General features: G+C 45.2%; 1 protein-coding gene across 1 annotated transcript in view; it reads right to left on the bottom strand.

Moving 5' to 3' along the window:
* Positions 1-14,621, bottom strand: part of ABCA13 (ATP binding cassette subfamily A member 13) — a 351,879-nt gene that overhangs the window by 143,955 nt on the left and 193,303 nt on the right. The window contains exons 40-43 of the mRNA XM_070368866.1: positions 9,644-9,733; positions 5,764-5,833; positions 3,038-3,156; positions 1,376-1,463 (exon numbers count right to left, since the gene is read on the bottom strand). Of these exons, the coding sequence (XP_070224967.1) occupies positions 1,376-1,463; positions 3,038-3,156; positions 5,764-5,833; positions 9,644-9,733 (367 nt within the window). The remainder of the gene's footprint in view (positions 1-1,375; positions 1,464-3,037; positions 3,157-5,763; positions 5,834-9,643; positions 9,734-14,621) is intronic.

Genomic DNA, 14,621 nt, shown 5'->3' with positions numbered 1-14,621 from the left:
AATGTTAACATTTTCACCAGGGATTACATTGTTAAAAACCTGTAAAGCACCTTATTTCACTGAATAATCCTTCAACAGGCATAAGCCTGGATCCTGAAAAGCTTTTCCGAGTCACAATGAACCACGAAAGGCCCCACGACAAGGCAAACATTTCATCGGTGATATGACAGGTGTACAAGCAGATATCACTCCCAGGTGGCTCAGTGGTAAAGAATCCAGCTGCCGATGCAGGAGACTCGAGAGACATGGGTTTGATCCCTGGGACAGGAAAATCCCCTGGAGTAGGTAACCTGCTCGAGTATTCTTGCCTGGAGAATCCCATGGACAGTGGAGCCTGGAGAACTACAGTCCATGGGGTCACAGAGTCGGACACAACTGAGCAACTAACACACACACACACCACTCCCACGACTTACTCTTTCCCATTTTCTCTCAAAATTGGGACCAAAACCAGACTATTTCCCCAATCACCCAGACTGAGAGCTTCAAATCTTTCCCATCTTAAGGCTGTACCAACCTCTTTTCTTAGGGAAACCTGTCCTGATTACCTGCCTCTGAGTTCCTTGGTGGCGAAGGGGGTAAGGGTGGTACTGGTGGGTAAGGGGGTCTTTCCTGGCCACTCTTGGTAATGCCAAAGGGATTTTCCTCATTTCATAGGGCCAGACCTGGAGGGCTTAAAAATCCAACCCCTGGGAGGGGTGCTCACCACTCTGGGTCCATCCAGTCATCAGGAAGAAAAGGAATTTATTGGGTTGACCCAAAAGTTGGTTCAGAATGTTACAGGAAAAACCCGAATGAACTTTTTGGTCAATAAATACATGTATCAAGATCACTGTCATCCTGATGCTGCTGCTGCTGCTGTGGCTAAGTCCCTTCAGTCGTGTCCGACTTTTTGCAACCCTATGGACTGTAGCCCTCCAGGCTCCTCTGTCAGTGGGATTCTCCAAGCAAGAATACTGCTGTGGGTTGCCATGCCCTCCTCCAAGGGATCTTCCCAACCCAGGGATAGAACCTGCATGTCTTCTGTCTCCTGCACTGACAGGCAGATTCTTCACCACTTGTGACACCTGGAAAGCCCTACCCTGATGATAAGCATCTTTAAAAGCAGATTACTTTCCTTATTTGCTTTAGGTCTATCAAGTGAATTCTCATCTTTACAAAAAACAGTGACCTATTTCATATATTTCTAGATAGTCTAAAGGAAACGACTCATTTTCTCTTTCAAGAGAAAGCTCACATACAACTGGCTGTGTTTCAGGGTAACAAACACTGGTATTTGGTTTGATTTTGCCTATACCCACAAAGATATTTACAAAGCAAGTTTCCCTGAATGCTTTCTAAAACAAGAAAAAAAGGAAAAAAGGAAAGACTGTACCTTTGCCAGATTTTGGGGCTTTGACATATTTGAATTCGTGTCTTGAACTTGATTGGGGATTTGTACTCCAAAAGACCATCCTCCGAGCCTGGGGAAGTAAACAAGAGGTCAGAGCTTCCGCCAGGCAGCACCAGGCAGACACCTCCTAACAGAGGGTGTCTCCCACCCACCACACCGGAGGCCATAAAACAGTGGCTGCGGAACTTCCAGGCTCTGGATCGCAGCCCCCCGGGGTCAGCCCGCTGCGGGATGCGGCCTGGCCCCAGGCAGGTATCCAAGGAAGGCGCTGCTTATTTAGCAGGGATGGATGAGATCACCCACTCCTCACCCACGTTAGAGTAGAGCCTCTCAGCACTCCCCGCGGTGTGAGGACACACGCCCCGTGCATGGCTTTGCTGTGCTCGCCTGCCCTGCTGGTGTTCTCATTAATGGCCGTCTCCCCTAAAATCAGCTTTCAGTCCCCTTTGGTTTGCCCTGCTCCTGAGTCAGCCTGCTTTGAACAGTTTTCTTCCTCTCGCTTCTCTCACTCTCTGTGCACACACTGCGTCCTGCAGGAAGGCATCCCTGGCTACCTCGACTGGGGTGAATCGCCTTCTCTTTGGGGTTCTCACAACACCTTAATTTCCATTTCTTGTGTTGATTGCTATGTTGGGCCTTAACTGTCTTTTTTGCCAGTTCATCTCTTACACAGCTCTGTGAGTTTCTCCCGGCATGTGGGGTGAATTTTCTCTCCATATCCCTTGGGTTATATAGTATATTTAGCACTTATGAAGCTTCTAAAAATATTGGACATTAGAAATAAAAACATATACTAAACTTTGTTTCCCAGGCTCTGGATAAAAGGAGATTAAAACAACAAATTTCTACCTTTGTGCCTGGATTTTGAGCAGAAATTTGGGGCAAAAGAATAAGGATAGATTCCTACTCAGCTCAATTTAACTCAGTCATTCATTTCAGAGACTCAAGCATTCATTGATTGAGTGCCTTTTGTATACCAGATACTATTCTAAGTCCTAGGCACACAAGCGCCCACCTTCAAAAATCAGAGATTCCTGGATGTGTTTAAAGGCACAACGGGAGGGCAGCAGGGGCCAGAGATGGTCCGGGAAGCATCAGAAGGAAAAAGGGCCTGGGGGTGGGGTGGGAGGATGTTCTAGGCATCGCAGACACCCCATACAATGATGCTTTTGTGTTGGGGGGTGGGTCTCAGGACATTTGATGGAATAGTGAGTATGATTGTAATTTAAAGCAATGAGCAGCTCATCCCTATCCTCTCATCTAGATTCCCCCTCTCAAGCTCAAGGAAATGCAGCACAGAACAAAAGCTTTCCTCAAAATCTCTTAAGAGGGACGTTAGGATACCATGGAGAGCTTCCCTCATTATGCTGTGAACGTCTCAGGGCTTATCCTCTAAAGCAGTCAAGCTGCTTCTGGCTCCCCTAGGTGACACTCCATGAACATGACTCCCCCACTCCCCCCGGGGCCGGAGTGAAAGTCAGCAGGAGGAATCTGATTAAGTTCTGCAGCACGGCTTCAGAATTTTTATGAGTATCAAGGTTACCAGGAGACTTCTGAGCATTGAAGAACATCAGCATTTGAAATGATCAGATTTCCTAAGTAACTCTGAGAACAGGAAAGATATAGCAGAGGTTTCAAACCCACCTTGGTTTTTCCATCGGCGCCAGCAAATACTCCTCCAGGGGGAGGCCAGAGAGGTTGAGAAGCCGGTGGCCCAGGCGGTTGGTCAGGTAGGGAGCCCTGGTGCTCGCATTGGGGCACTTCTGCAATCATTTCCAAAGATGGGAAGTAGAAGCTCGTTCACACGCACATGCAGGTTCCCCGATACCACTTAAGTAAAGCAAATGTGACTCTTCCCAGCTCTCACTTTTTCAGTGACTCATCGATGGCCTTTTATATGTTCTGATTCCTCATGTCTCTCTTAAGAGAGTCACCTACATTTGAGAATTATACCAGAATTCCACTGCAACCTTTGCCCCTAGTTACACTGGGGGACTTTCAATCCTTTCCTCTATATAAGTTGGGCAGATGGGTAAGAACTCAAAAGGGAAAATATGTTTTCACTGGGGTCATCTTGCATTTGATGAACCACCAAGAGAGTCAGAGGACAATAACCGAGAAAATTCAAAAGACTGTTTCTTCCCTAAATGCCTGAAACAGAGACCAAACTCCTCTTCTGCAGCCACTCAGAGGCCTGGAACCTGGAAATATTTGCCCAGCAGGGACCACCTGACTCCCTCTCTCCTGAGGGCCTCTGGCTCCTAACAAGTAGACTAGCATTTCCAGAAGATTCTGCCAAGGCACCTAGGCACCCCACACACACATACAAAAATAAGGATTCTTTAGTCAGATAAATTAAAAGCTGCCTCTTTCCCACTCCTTGTGATTTGAGCATCTTGCAGGAGCTATGGCAAAGAGACCCGTTACATGGGGCTTTCTCTGACATTTCTGAAGCTCCCTTGGCTATGGAGCTTTTTCACAGGAAATCCTTTTCTCCTTGCACACATATTTCTGAGATCTCACAGTTCATGTGAATTCAAGCGAATTCAACATCAACCATTCTGGTACTTGTTCATTCATTTGTCTGATACTGACACCCAATCTAATTCCAATAAATTTCAGGCAGCTTGTAATAAAAAGTACCAGTCTAACAGAATGAGTGAATCAAGGCCAAAGAATCAGAGCATGGAGTGAAAACTTATAGGGTTCCTGAGTTAATGGAATAAACAAGATGGGGAAGAAACCAATCACTGGGTCCATAAAGAACTTGAGCAGAGCAGCTGGTCACCACAAAGGAGCAGCAAATAGCATCACCAATGGCCCAGGCCGTAAGGGTGGCATGCGGCATCCATCAGCGGTCTCTGGTGGGCCCTACCTACATCCACGGTGCTGTGTGACTGCCTCACCTGAGTGCAGACATTCGCTCTAAGAGAAGAAAGGAGACCGGGTCCATCGAAAGGAAGCCTTTCGAAAGTCACTACACTATTAGGAGGGCTTCCCTGGTGGCTCAGACGGTAAAGAATCTGCCTGCAATGCAGAGACATGGGTTCAATCCCTGGGTTGGGAAGATCCCCTGAAGAAGGGACTGGCAACCCACTCCAGTATTCTTGCCTGAAGAATTCCATGGACAGAGGCTACCATCCATAAGGTCGCAGAGTCAGAACCAACTCAGCAACTAACACACACCCTGTGGACCACTAAACAGAAAAGACTTATAAACATGCTCACATGGTCATTTTCTTAAAATTCAATTTAAATTAAGATTTTTGTTTGTCTTATTTTTTTCCTATAAATTAGGATCGCCATATCTGTTTCTTGATTTTAGCCAATACACCTGTGCCCTTTACTAACTGCCTCTTGAGATTTCCTTTGAGATGAGTTCCAACCAGTTTTCCACATAAATTTCATTCCATTCTTCTCAACAGACTGGACAGCGTGCCTCTCACTGTAACAGGGGTAACCCACTTCTGTGTGCCTTTGTATTGCTCAGCCATAGTTAGAAGAGCCATGTGATATCTTAGTTTTTAACATCCAGCTTTCAAAACTCAAATAAAAATACAAGAAACCTGAGGTCACCCTGCCTTGAAATTCTGGGAAATTTCCCCCCTGAAGTGCATTCTAGGTCCGCTGTTGGACTGTCGCTGATTTGCGACCAGTGGAAAATGAATGGGAGGGTCACCCTGGAAACCACGTCATGACACCTTTCCAAGAAGCACCCAATCAAGGAAACCTAAGACTCATTTAGTCTGAAAGTTCATGTAGTTACCAAAAACAAAGATTTTTCAGATGGGAGTGAACTCATTTTTTTTTAATTGGAATATAAATCCCTTACAATACTGTGTTAGTCTCTGCTGAACAAGGAAGGGAATCAGCTATATGTGTATTCCCACTCTCGTGGACCTCCCCCACCCCCGCCACCATTCCCCTCATCCCACCCACCTGGCTCATCACAGAGCACCAAGGGAAGCAATCTAAATGTCAAAAGATGGACGGAGAAGGAAGATGTGTGTGCGTGTGTGTGTGTATACACACACATATGTATATATACACACAGTAGTGTCAGCCATAAAAAGGAACAGAGTCGGACTTCTGCAGAGATGTGGATGGACCTAGAGTCCGCCATACAGAGTGAAGTAGGTCAGAGACAGAAAAGCAAATATCATATATTAATGCATATATATGGAATCTAGAGAAATGGTCCAGATGAACTTGTCTTCTGGGCAGGAATAGAGATGCAGATGTACAGAATGGACAAGTGGAAGGGGTGGCAGGGGAAGGGGAGGGTTGGGTGAATTGGGAGAATAGGTGAACTCACTTCTGTTCCTTGAGGTTTAGGCTTTTAAAAAATCAAAAACACTGAGGTAACCTACCAGGCAGCCACAGGACTCTTGGACTCCCCAGTGAGAGGAGGGGTCGGTGTGCCAGCAGGAAGAATTCTCCCTGACAAAACGAAGGAGAAGGTAAGATGATACTCAGATCACAGAGCTGCTGCATCTCCATGACAGCATCCCCCAGACCGGAGCACGGCTCACAAGAGCATCATCTCCCCGTGATGCAGAAGGCAGAGTGCTCACATTTGTTTTCACAGCTTGAGCTGTTAATCTGATGACAATGCTTTATTACAATCACATTATTTCCATTATATTAAATGATGCTCTCTGTTCGTGCACTGAATCTGCCACTAAGGCTCCCGGTGGGCTGTCATGGACCCCAGGACTCCTGGTGGCCAAACCAGGTACCCTCAGCACAGCAACTCCTAAACACAGGAAGTTGCTAACTCCTTTTCATCGTGTGACATCATAACTGATCATCATTTAAAGAAAAGCGACTAGTATTAAATTTCTGTCATGAAGAACGGTGGTGCCTCAGAAATTGCTATGAAACCAACTTACTGCAGAGTTTCAGAATCTCTGTATTCCAAAGCTCCCTGTCACTGTTCTCCTTGTTAGTCCTCTTGTTTTGATTTTTTTTCAGCAATGTTTACAAACTGAAATCTGCTTTAGTACTAAAAATTGTTATTTACTCACAAACTGGGAGAGAAAGGAGGAAATTAACCTTCACTGAACTACAGGTACCTGGCTAGATGTTTTCACCACAAACATCTGCAACCTCACTTCTGGGAAGAAGGGTTGGGGTTCTCAGAGGTCAGGGGTTCACACGACATCACCCTTTGGAAGACAGTCTCACGTGCTCCAAGCCCTCGCTCTTTGCTCCAGGCGGTGTGGCTCTAGTGTTAGAACATTAAGGTGAAAAACGTCCAGGCCAATGAAAGGAAATCTGCCATTTCTATTAACGAGGTCAGCAAAATATAATTTCCATGTAAATTTCTGAAATATCAAAAATCACTTCAAGGCTTCCCTGGTGTGACTTTCTCGGTCAACCAACCTATAGAGACTCCTGTTTTGAGCCTTGAAAGTGACAAGAAGACAGTAGCCAAGGCAGTGATGTGCTTAATCAGACTGCTTGCTGTATCTGATAATCACTTGGAAAAAAATGACTCCATTTACATTCCTGAAGTTTGCAGCCTTCCTTGCTTCCACTGCTGGTCTTTGATGACTGTTAGCAAGTATTTACAACATAATGCATTTCTTCAAAATGTCTCGTTGTCTCTTCCAAATCCTCCACTGGTTTTTCTCTTAGCTTCCAGTCTAGACAGTAAAGAGATGCACCTTGCTGCACAGGGACCAGCAACAGCATTTAGCAGGTTCTAGATATGGCAGCCTCCCAGCCTCCAGGAAGTCCTGGGAAGCTGTGCTCGCAGAGGGCGCAGGAGATGGGAGATGTAGGATCAGACTTATTCGCACCCCTCCAACATCAGGACCCCAGGGTTGTGTGTGGAACACCAGCCAGGCTTCACAGGACACATGAGCAGTGATGTCATCCCAAGGGGGTGTCTGACATGGTCCCTCTGTCTGTCACATCTGGTGAGGCTGGACTGAGTGGGTCTCCTTGACGCAGGCCCGCCTGCCTGCAGTTTTCAACATTCAAATGTGCACTTTGCATCTCAGTGCCAGAGAGAGGTTCTCAGGACCTACTCTCAAGAGGGAAGGTTCTGACACAAACTTGCCTGAAGGAACAAAAGTCTCGGCACAGGGACACCCTGTGGTCTGAGGTGACACTTGCTCTCTTGCGAGACGTGGGAGCACAGTGATGCTAAAAGAGCAGAGGGAGGTGAGTCACGCCCACATCACTCAAGAGTGTCTTCAGCAGAGCTGGGATGTAGGCTCTTGTGGCCCCACCCAGAATCTGAGTCTCCCCCAGTTTTCCTGGGTGCTCGATATGTGCATTCTGGGTGTGCTTTAGATTCCTGACCTCACCTTCCATTGCCCCAGGTCCTCTGCAGCCTGGATGGTAAAGAATCTGCTTGCAATTCAGGAGCCCTGGGTTCAATCCCTGAGTTGGGAAGATCCCCTGGAGAAGGGAATGGCAACACTCTCCAATATTCCATGGACAGACGAGCCTGGTGAGCTGCAGTCCATGGGGTCGCAAACAGTTGGACATGACTGAACGACTATCACTTTCTTCACTTTCCTGCCTGAGAAGAGGTAAAGTTGGGGGTTCAATATGCTCCCTCAGCAGAAGCTCAGAGTCTGAGCAGAAAAACAGTCAATACACAGAATCTCGTCTACTGTCTTAAAATGTGTCTGCTAATTCATAATCAAATGATGGCTAAAGTCTGCCCACAATGGAAAATGTAGACACTGAATTCAATACTGTTTTACATTTATAGAAGGAAAATTATTTGTTTTAAATAAAACCTTTTGTTTCAACCTGAGATTTCGGTAAATAAGACTTAACTGTGAGACGTGGACAGAAATTATTACTGATGTAAGTATGCAAAGCGCCTCCTTGTATAGCACCCTCCTCCAGCTTTTGGTCATGCTGACCAAGGAAAAGCACAGAAATGGTTAACAGTTAGAAGGGAGTTAAGGGACAAGAAGAAGAAGCAGACCCAGGAAGTGGGAGGAAAGGCTGAGGAGGGAAGAGTGAGCATCTGCAGGCTGTGGGGCAGGGGCAGAGCTCGGGGGCACGGGGTGAGGCAGGAGGGCCTGGGGGCCACGGACTCCTGGCAACAGTTCGTGAGGGTAAAACTGACGTCTGAACAGAATTTGGAACATGGTCTCCTGTCTTAGCACTGATTCTACCTTTTCCCTCCTCTAGAAAGGCCAGATAAATATCTTTTTCTTTTCTGCCAACTGTTCTTTCTTCTTTGTTGCCAGGTTGGGCCCAGACTAAACCCTGCAGGGCCCCAGATTATATTTCAATTTCTCAAAGGTAGACAGTTTTTACATCCTGCATGTTTCTTTAGACGGAAGGGAAATAAAAGCATCACCATGGAAGCTTTTATTTAGTTAAATTAATTACTTCCTTTTTCAAGAGAAGACTAAAGTGAAACAATGTGATTAACTTTCTATTAATTCTTCCTCACTGAGACCAGTAATAGGTATTCAGTCTCATGTTCATTACCAACATCAATAATGCACAAGACGAGTCATCACAAATTAGGAGAACACGCACCGATACGGCATTATTGTCTGGATTTTAGTATTTATTACTGAAAAACATACACTTCAGTACTTAATACATCATTATGGTTTTTTTATCACTTCCCCATTTGTAAATTCCTAAGTCCTCCATCAATCCTGATTCCTACAACAGCATGATCCTCAATAAATAACAGTCAAGCAAAGTAAGAGAGAAGACTGTTTATGAAGAAAGGCATGCTTTATCAAGGTCTCATCTCTATACTATTAATATCATTTTCAAATCTTAGGAAAAAAAAGTTTTCAAAGTAATTCACCCCACACTGATGTTACTGACTTTTTAACTCTCTTTAGTTAAAAAAAAAAAAAAAAAAAAAACACAATTAATCTTTTCATAGGTACAAGTTTTACCTAAAAAGTAAATAATAAATATTAACAATATCTATTTCATATTTAATTGTTACTTTATTCTTTTTACAGGTTTATTCTTTGGAGGTTTTAGTAAGTTAACTGAATGCTATTCAATATTGATTTTACTAATTGATTTTGCAATGATACAAAGCCTGTATTTACCAAGGAAGGGAAAGGAGAGTGATGGAGTTTCTCTTAGGTCATCTTATCAACAGCCAGCATCAGGCATGCTCAGTCCTCGCCCTCTCATCTGGCTACTGCTCTCCCTGTAGTGAGAACAGGTGCCAGGAGATCCTGCCAGCCTATGCGTCGCCAGCTCGAGCCTGCTCTTCTGCAAAGGGTGTCAGGTACTTACAGGTCTGGGTATAAGTCAGCACAGGGCGGATCCTGATCCCCAAACTTCCGCAAAAGCACCCGGGTGAGCTCCAGGCCATCGTTCTCACTGCTGCTCATCGGGAGACAAAGGACAATGGGGGAGGTCAGTACTCAGCCGGGAGTTCTCAGGATGTTCTGCCTCAGAGCCAGCCCCAGGCCCACCAGGCCAGGCACGTGTTCCCAGCGCAGCAGTTAGAGCTCATCATTCACTTTGTTTATGGTGAAGTCAACCAGGATGAAGAGGCATCGTAAAAGCACAGTTTTGCCACCACAGATAAACCCATTTTTATATATTTGCACTCGAGTGCATCATTTGTCTCATCTTTTCACTTAAAATATTACTAACTCTAGCATTTCTGCATGTTTTTAAAAAATTAACTTGAAAGGCTGCATAATATTACATCATGTTAACATATTAAAGTTATAAAACTATTCTCTTAATGCCGGAGCTCTGGTTTGCTATGAACATTTGCTCTACTACACAGCCCAGTGACAAAACTTCTTATATTTGGTCTTCTGTGTGTTTCTCTACAGGCTTCTCTGATAGCTCAGTTGGTAAAGAATCTGCCTGCAATGCAGGAGTTCCCGGTTAAACTCCTAGATTGGGAAGATCTGCTGGAGAAGGGATAGGCTACTCACTCCAGTATTCTTGATCTTCCCTTGTGGCTCAGCTGTAAAGAATCTGCCTGCAATGCAGGAGACCTAAGTTTGATCCTTGGGTTGGGAAGATGCCCTGAAGAAGGGAAAGGCCACCCACTCCAGTATTCTGGCCTAGAGAATGCCATGGACTGTATAGTCCATGGAGTCTCAAAGAGTCAGACACGACTGAATGTTTCTATACAGGCTTTCTGGGTGGTGGTAATGGTAAAGAATCTGTCAATGCAGGAGTCACAGGAGATGTGGGTTGGATCCCTGGGTGGGGAAGATCTGCTGGAAGAGGAAATGGCATCCCATTCCAGTATTCTTGCCTGGAGAATCCCATAGACAGGAGCTTGGCAGGCTGCAGTCCATAGGGTCACAAAGAGTCAGACATGAATATGTAAACTATACTGAGTATTTTCTTGATAAGAAGCTCTGCTGCTGCTACTGCTAAGTCACGTCAGTCGTGTCCGACTCTGTGCGACCCCAAAGACAGCAGCCCACCAGGCTCCTCTGTCCATGGGATTTCCCAGGCAAGAGTACTGGAGTGGGGTGCCATTGCCTTCTCCAATAAGAAGCTCTAGGTATGCTTTAAGTACACAATGAATTATAGTCTCTATTTTACTGGCATGAATCTCAGAAGTTAATTAACATTTCAAGCAGCATCCATGGGAACCAAGCCATGGATGGAATCTCCTTATTGAAGACACCATCAAAGATAAGACACACTATTCTTCTAGTCTGGCGGAGATGTGGAAACAAACTTAACTGTAAATTTTATACATCAGTTTTACAAAACATCTTGACTTGAGAAAATGCAGAGGAAACAGTATTTCAAACCTGCCTCAATTAGGCTGATTAGCAGTGGGTCGTACTACGATTAATCACAACCATGCACGTGCGTGTTGTCATTCAGTCATGTCTGACTCCTTGCAACCCCATGGACTGTAGCCTGCCACGCTCCTCTGTCCATGGGATTCTCCAGGCAAGAACACTGGAGTGGGTTGCCATTTCCTCCTCCAGGGGATATTCCCCACCCAGGGATTGAACCCGGGTCTCCAGCCTTGCAGGCAGATTCTTTATATCTGAGCCATCTGTGAACAAATTGTGATCTTGCTGATATGCTGAAATCATTGACCTAATCCTTCATCTCCACCCAGTTATCTTACTTCTCTCAACTGGATCTTGCTGGACCTCTTACCTTTGAGAAAGGACCAGTTTTAATGGAAAAGAAATAACAACTCATTACACCAAATAAGTCATATATTTCTGCTGAGGACAACTTTACTTTCAGACCTAAGATGGAATGCAAATACTGCTACAGCATCCAAAACCAAAACGAATAATTATTTACAGGAAAATGCCACCTTCCCCACTGCATGAAATATAACCATGAGTTTAAAATATCCAGGTGGTTTACAGCTGGCCTAATCTGATTCCCTACAGCCATGGCCAGAACTCTGCAGTGATGAAAGATACTGAAATTTACGGCAAAGCTACATCTCATAAGTAGGCAGTGTGACCTCTGTATAAATAGTCTTCAAGTTTCTGACAAATGAGAAAACACTTTTAGAAGGAAAGGGACATATTTTCCAAGGAAATGTGGCTCGTAAAATGAAAACATTATTTGTGGCATCTGTGGAAATACTCTGAATTGCACTCTTTTGACCCATTAATCCAAGAACAAATATGAAAGTTTGAAATTTTTTTCCTGAAAAAAATATTGATCCACGAAGTTGTTTACTAGGGATAATTATTGAAAGCAAGTTTCAAAGTTATGGCTTACTTTTACCACTTTTTTGCTTAGGTCTAAAGGTCACTTAAAAAAAAAAAAAAACTAGCTTTACATTATCCATGTTGCCATAAAATTCAAATGCTTGTTCTTTGTGCATGCATGCATGCTAAGTCGGTTCAGTCGTGTTCAACTCTTTGCGACCCTATGGGCTGTAGCCCACCAGATTCCTCTGACCATGGCATTCTCCAGGCAAGAATATTGGAGTAGGTTGCCATGCCCTTCTTCAGGGGATCTTCCCTACCCAGGGATCAAGCCCGTGGCCTGTTCTTTAACTCCTTTTTTGGTTCTCTTCAAACTCTTAGCTGTATTTAGAGCACTGCTGGAAGCATGAGAAGCCTGTCCTTACTAGACTGCAGGAATTGGAAATAGCGCTAGATTGGGACTCCTGAGGCATCTCCTACATGGGCACTGCTTCCTCTCCATGTCAGCACATCTCAAAACTTCACGTGCAGCAGCATGGCCCAGGGGCTTGTTTGAGCTAATGTGGATTACTACACATCATCCCAAAGGTCTTTGTGTTGTTAACAAGAGTCCCCAGGTATAGCTCCTGGCAATCAAACCAAATCAAGAAATGTGGGGCTTCTGGGAGGAAGCGACCTGCACGTGACTCTCCCCACCCTGCTTGCTGTCCAGTGCCCCGCTGCCCCGAGCCAGCCCTGGATCGGACAGGCATCGGCTCCAGGGGATGCTGGGCTTCGTGGGCACTTCCTCAGGCAGAGCAATCTCAGGGCCAGGTGGCACAGGGATGGCATTTGAAGAACAGCTGCAAAGCACCCGGGGCAAGGAAGAGAATGGGCCAGTCCTCCAGAGGATGGCCCTCAGAGACCTGCTGACCACAACCTCCCTGGTCTCTTGGCCCCAAAGAGGAGAGGAAAAGCTGAATGAGAGGGCAGACGCCTTCCTCCTCCTGAGCCAGGGAGTGTGGAGGAAGCAGAGGAGGAAACCGCCACAGCTTGGGCCCCTCTGCACCACCCAAGCATCTCAGAACAAACACGGCCCCAGGGCCCCAGCAGCCAGAGAAACCCAAAGAGCACAGACACTCAATGAATATAAGGTCAACACAGCTAGAACCAGTTTACATGGTTTCGCTTCTTGTCATACATATTTCACCACAACAAAAACAAAGTCACTGAATGAATAGACACCTTGAACCAAACTAAATAAATAAAGTAACAGTGACTGAGACTCACACGCCTACACGGGGTTTTCTTTCTGAAACCAAGACATAGGGTTTCGAGCAAACTTCTGAGCACGAAAGGGAATGATTAACTTATGCACCACGATGCCAGACCTCACCTCTAGCAAACCAGGACATGGGGTCACCCCACTAGGGCATCTGGGACCCAGAGCAGGCAGTGAGGACTATGGAGAGCCCTCAGCAGCACAGCTGTGCCCACTGAAGTGGGCAGAGGCTCTCCTCTGGCCCACAGCAAACGTAAAAGACAAGAATTCAGACGAGGAAGGAACGTTTCCAGGAAAATTAATGATCTCCCGCAGGATCTTAGTTCCCCCCACCTCCATATTTAGGTACACTCCTACTCTACTAAAACAAAAAGTAACAACCTGTAAAGTTGTTCTTTTCTGTTTAGTCTGAAATTAAAGACAAGTCCATTCTGAAGGAGATCAGCCTTGGGATTTCTTTGGAAGGAATGATGCTAAAGCTGAAACTCCAGTACTTTGGCCACCTCATGCGAAGAGGTGACTCATTGGAAAAGACTCTGATGCTGGGAGGGATTGGGGGCAGGAGGAGAAGGGGACGACACAGGATGAGATGGCTGGATGGTATCACCGACTCAATGGATGTGAGTCTAAGTGAACTACGGGAGTTGGTGATGGACAGGGAGACCTGGCATGCTGCGATTCATGGAGTTGCAGAGAGTCGGACACGACTGAGCGACTGAACTGAACTGAACTGAAAGACAAGTAGAAGGGAAATATGCAATCTCTGATGGGTCCCCATCTGTAAATATGAGAAAATGAGCACCGAATATGTAGGCTCCTCTGTTTCATAATTTATGCAACATGAGAAATATCTTTGTTCTCACTTGAAAGACTTACTCTTAGAAATGGAAGAAAATATTAAAAGATCTCTAACTCTCAGACTCAAAATAATTTTGGAGTGCATTACTTTTATGAAAGATTAATACTGTGAGAGCTGGAAGAAATGCTCACAAACAAACAAAAAAATCATAATTACCAAATTAATAACACAGCAGAGAAACTGAATTGGTATTGGCAACCAACTGGAAGCATTTCAGTGCCATGAGCCCAATGAAGAGAAATGCTCACCTGCTTGAGAAGAAAAGGTTAAGATGGGGCAGAGGAGAGGGAAAAACACTGAGTGGAGATTAATTGTATGTGATGCTTGATCTATTCAACATGCAAAGTTAAATGCAGAACAACCACAAAGCGACTGGGAACATTCAGTCTTAAGAGAAACCTAACAGCTGCCTAACAGAAACACAGTAGCAAGTCACGGAGTCAAAAGTAATAGAGAACACTTGGGAGAAACAAGCTTCCCCTC

Source organism: Bos mutus, chromosome 4 (assembly GCF_027580195.1).
Source record: "Bos mutus isolate GX-2022 chromosome 4, NWIPB_WYAK_1.1, whole genome shotgun sequence".
Lineage (NCBI taxonomy): Eukaryota > Metazoa > Chordata > Mammalia > Artiodactyla > Bovidae > Bos > Bos mutus.
Note: the sequence above shows the minus strand (reverse complement) of the source record. Positions and strands in the feature narration are given on the sequence as shown.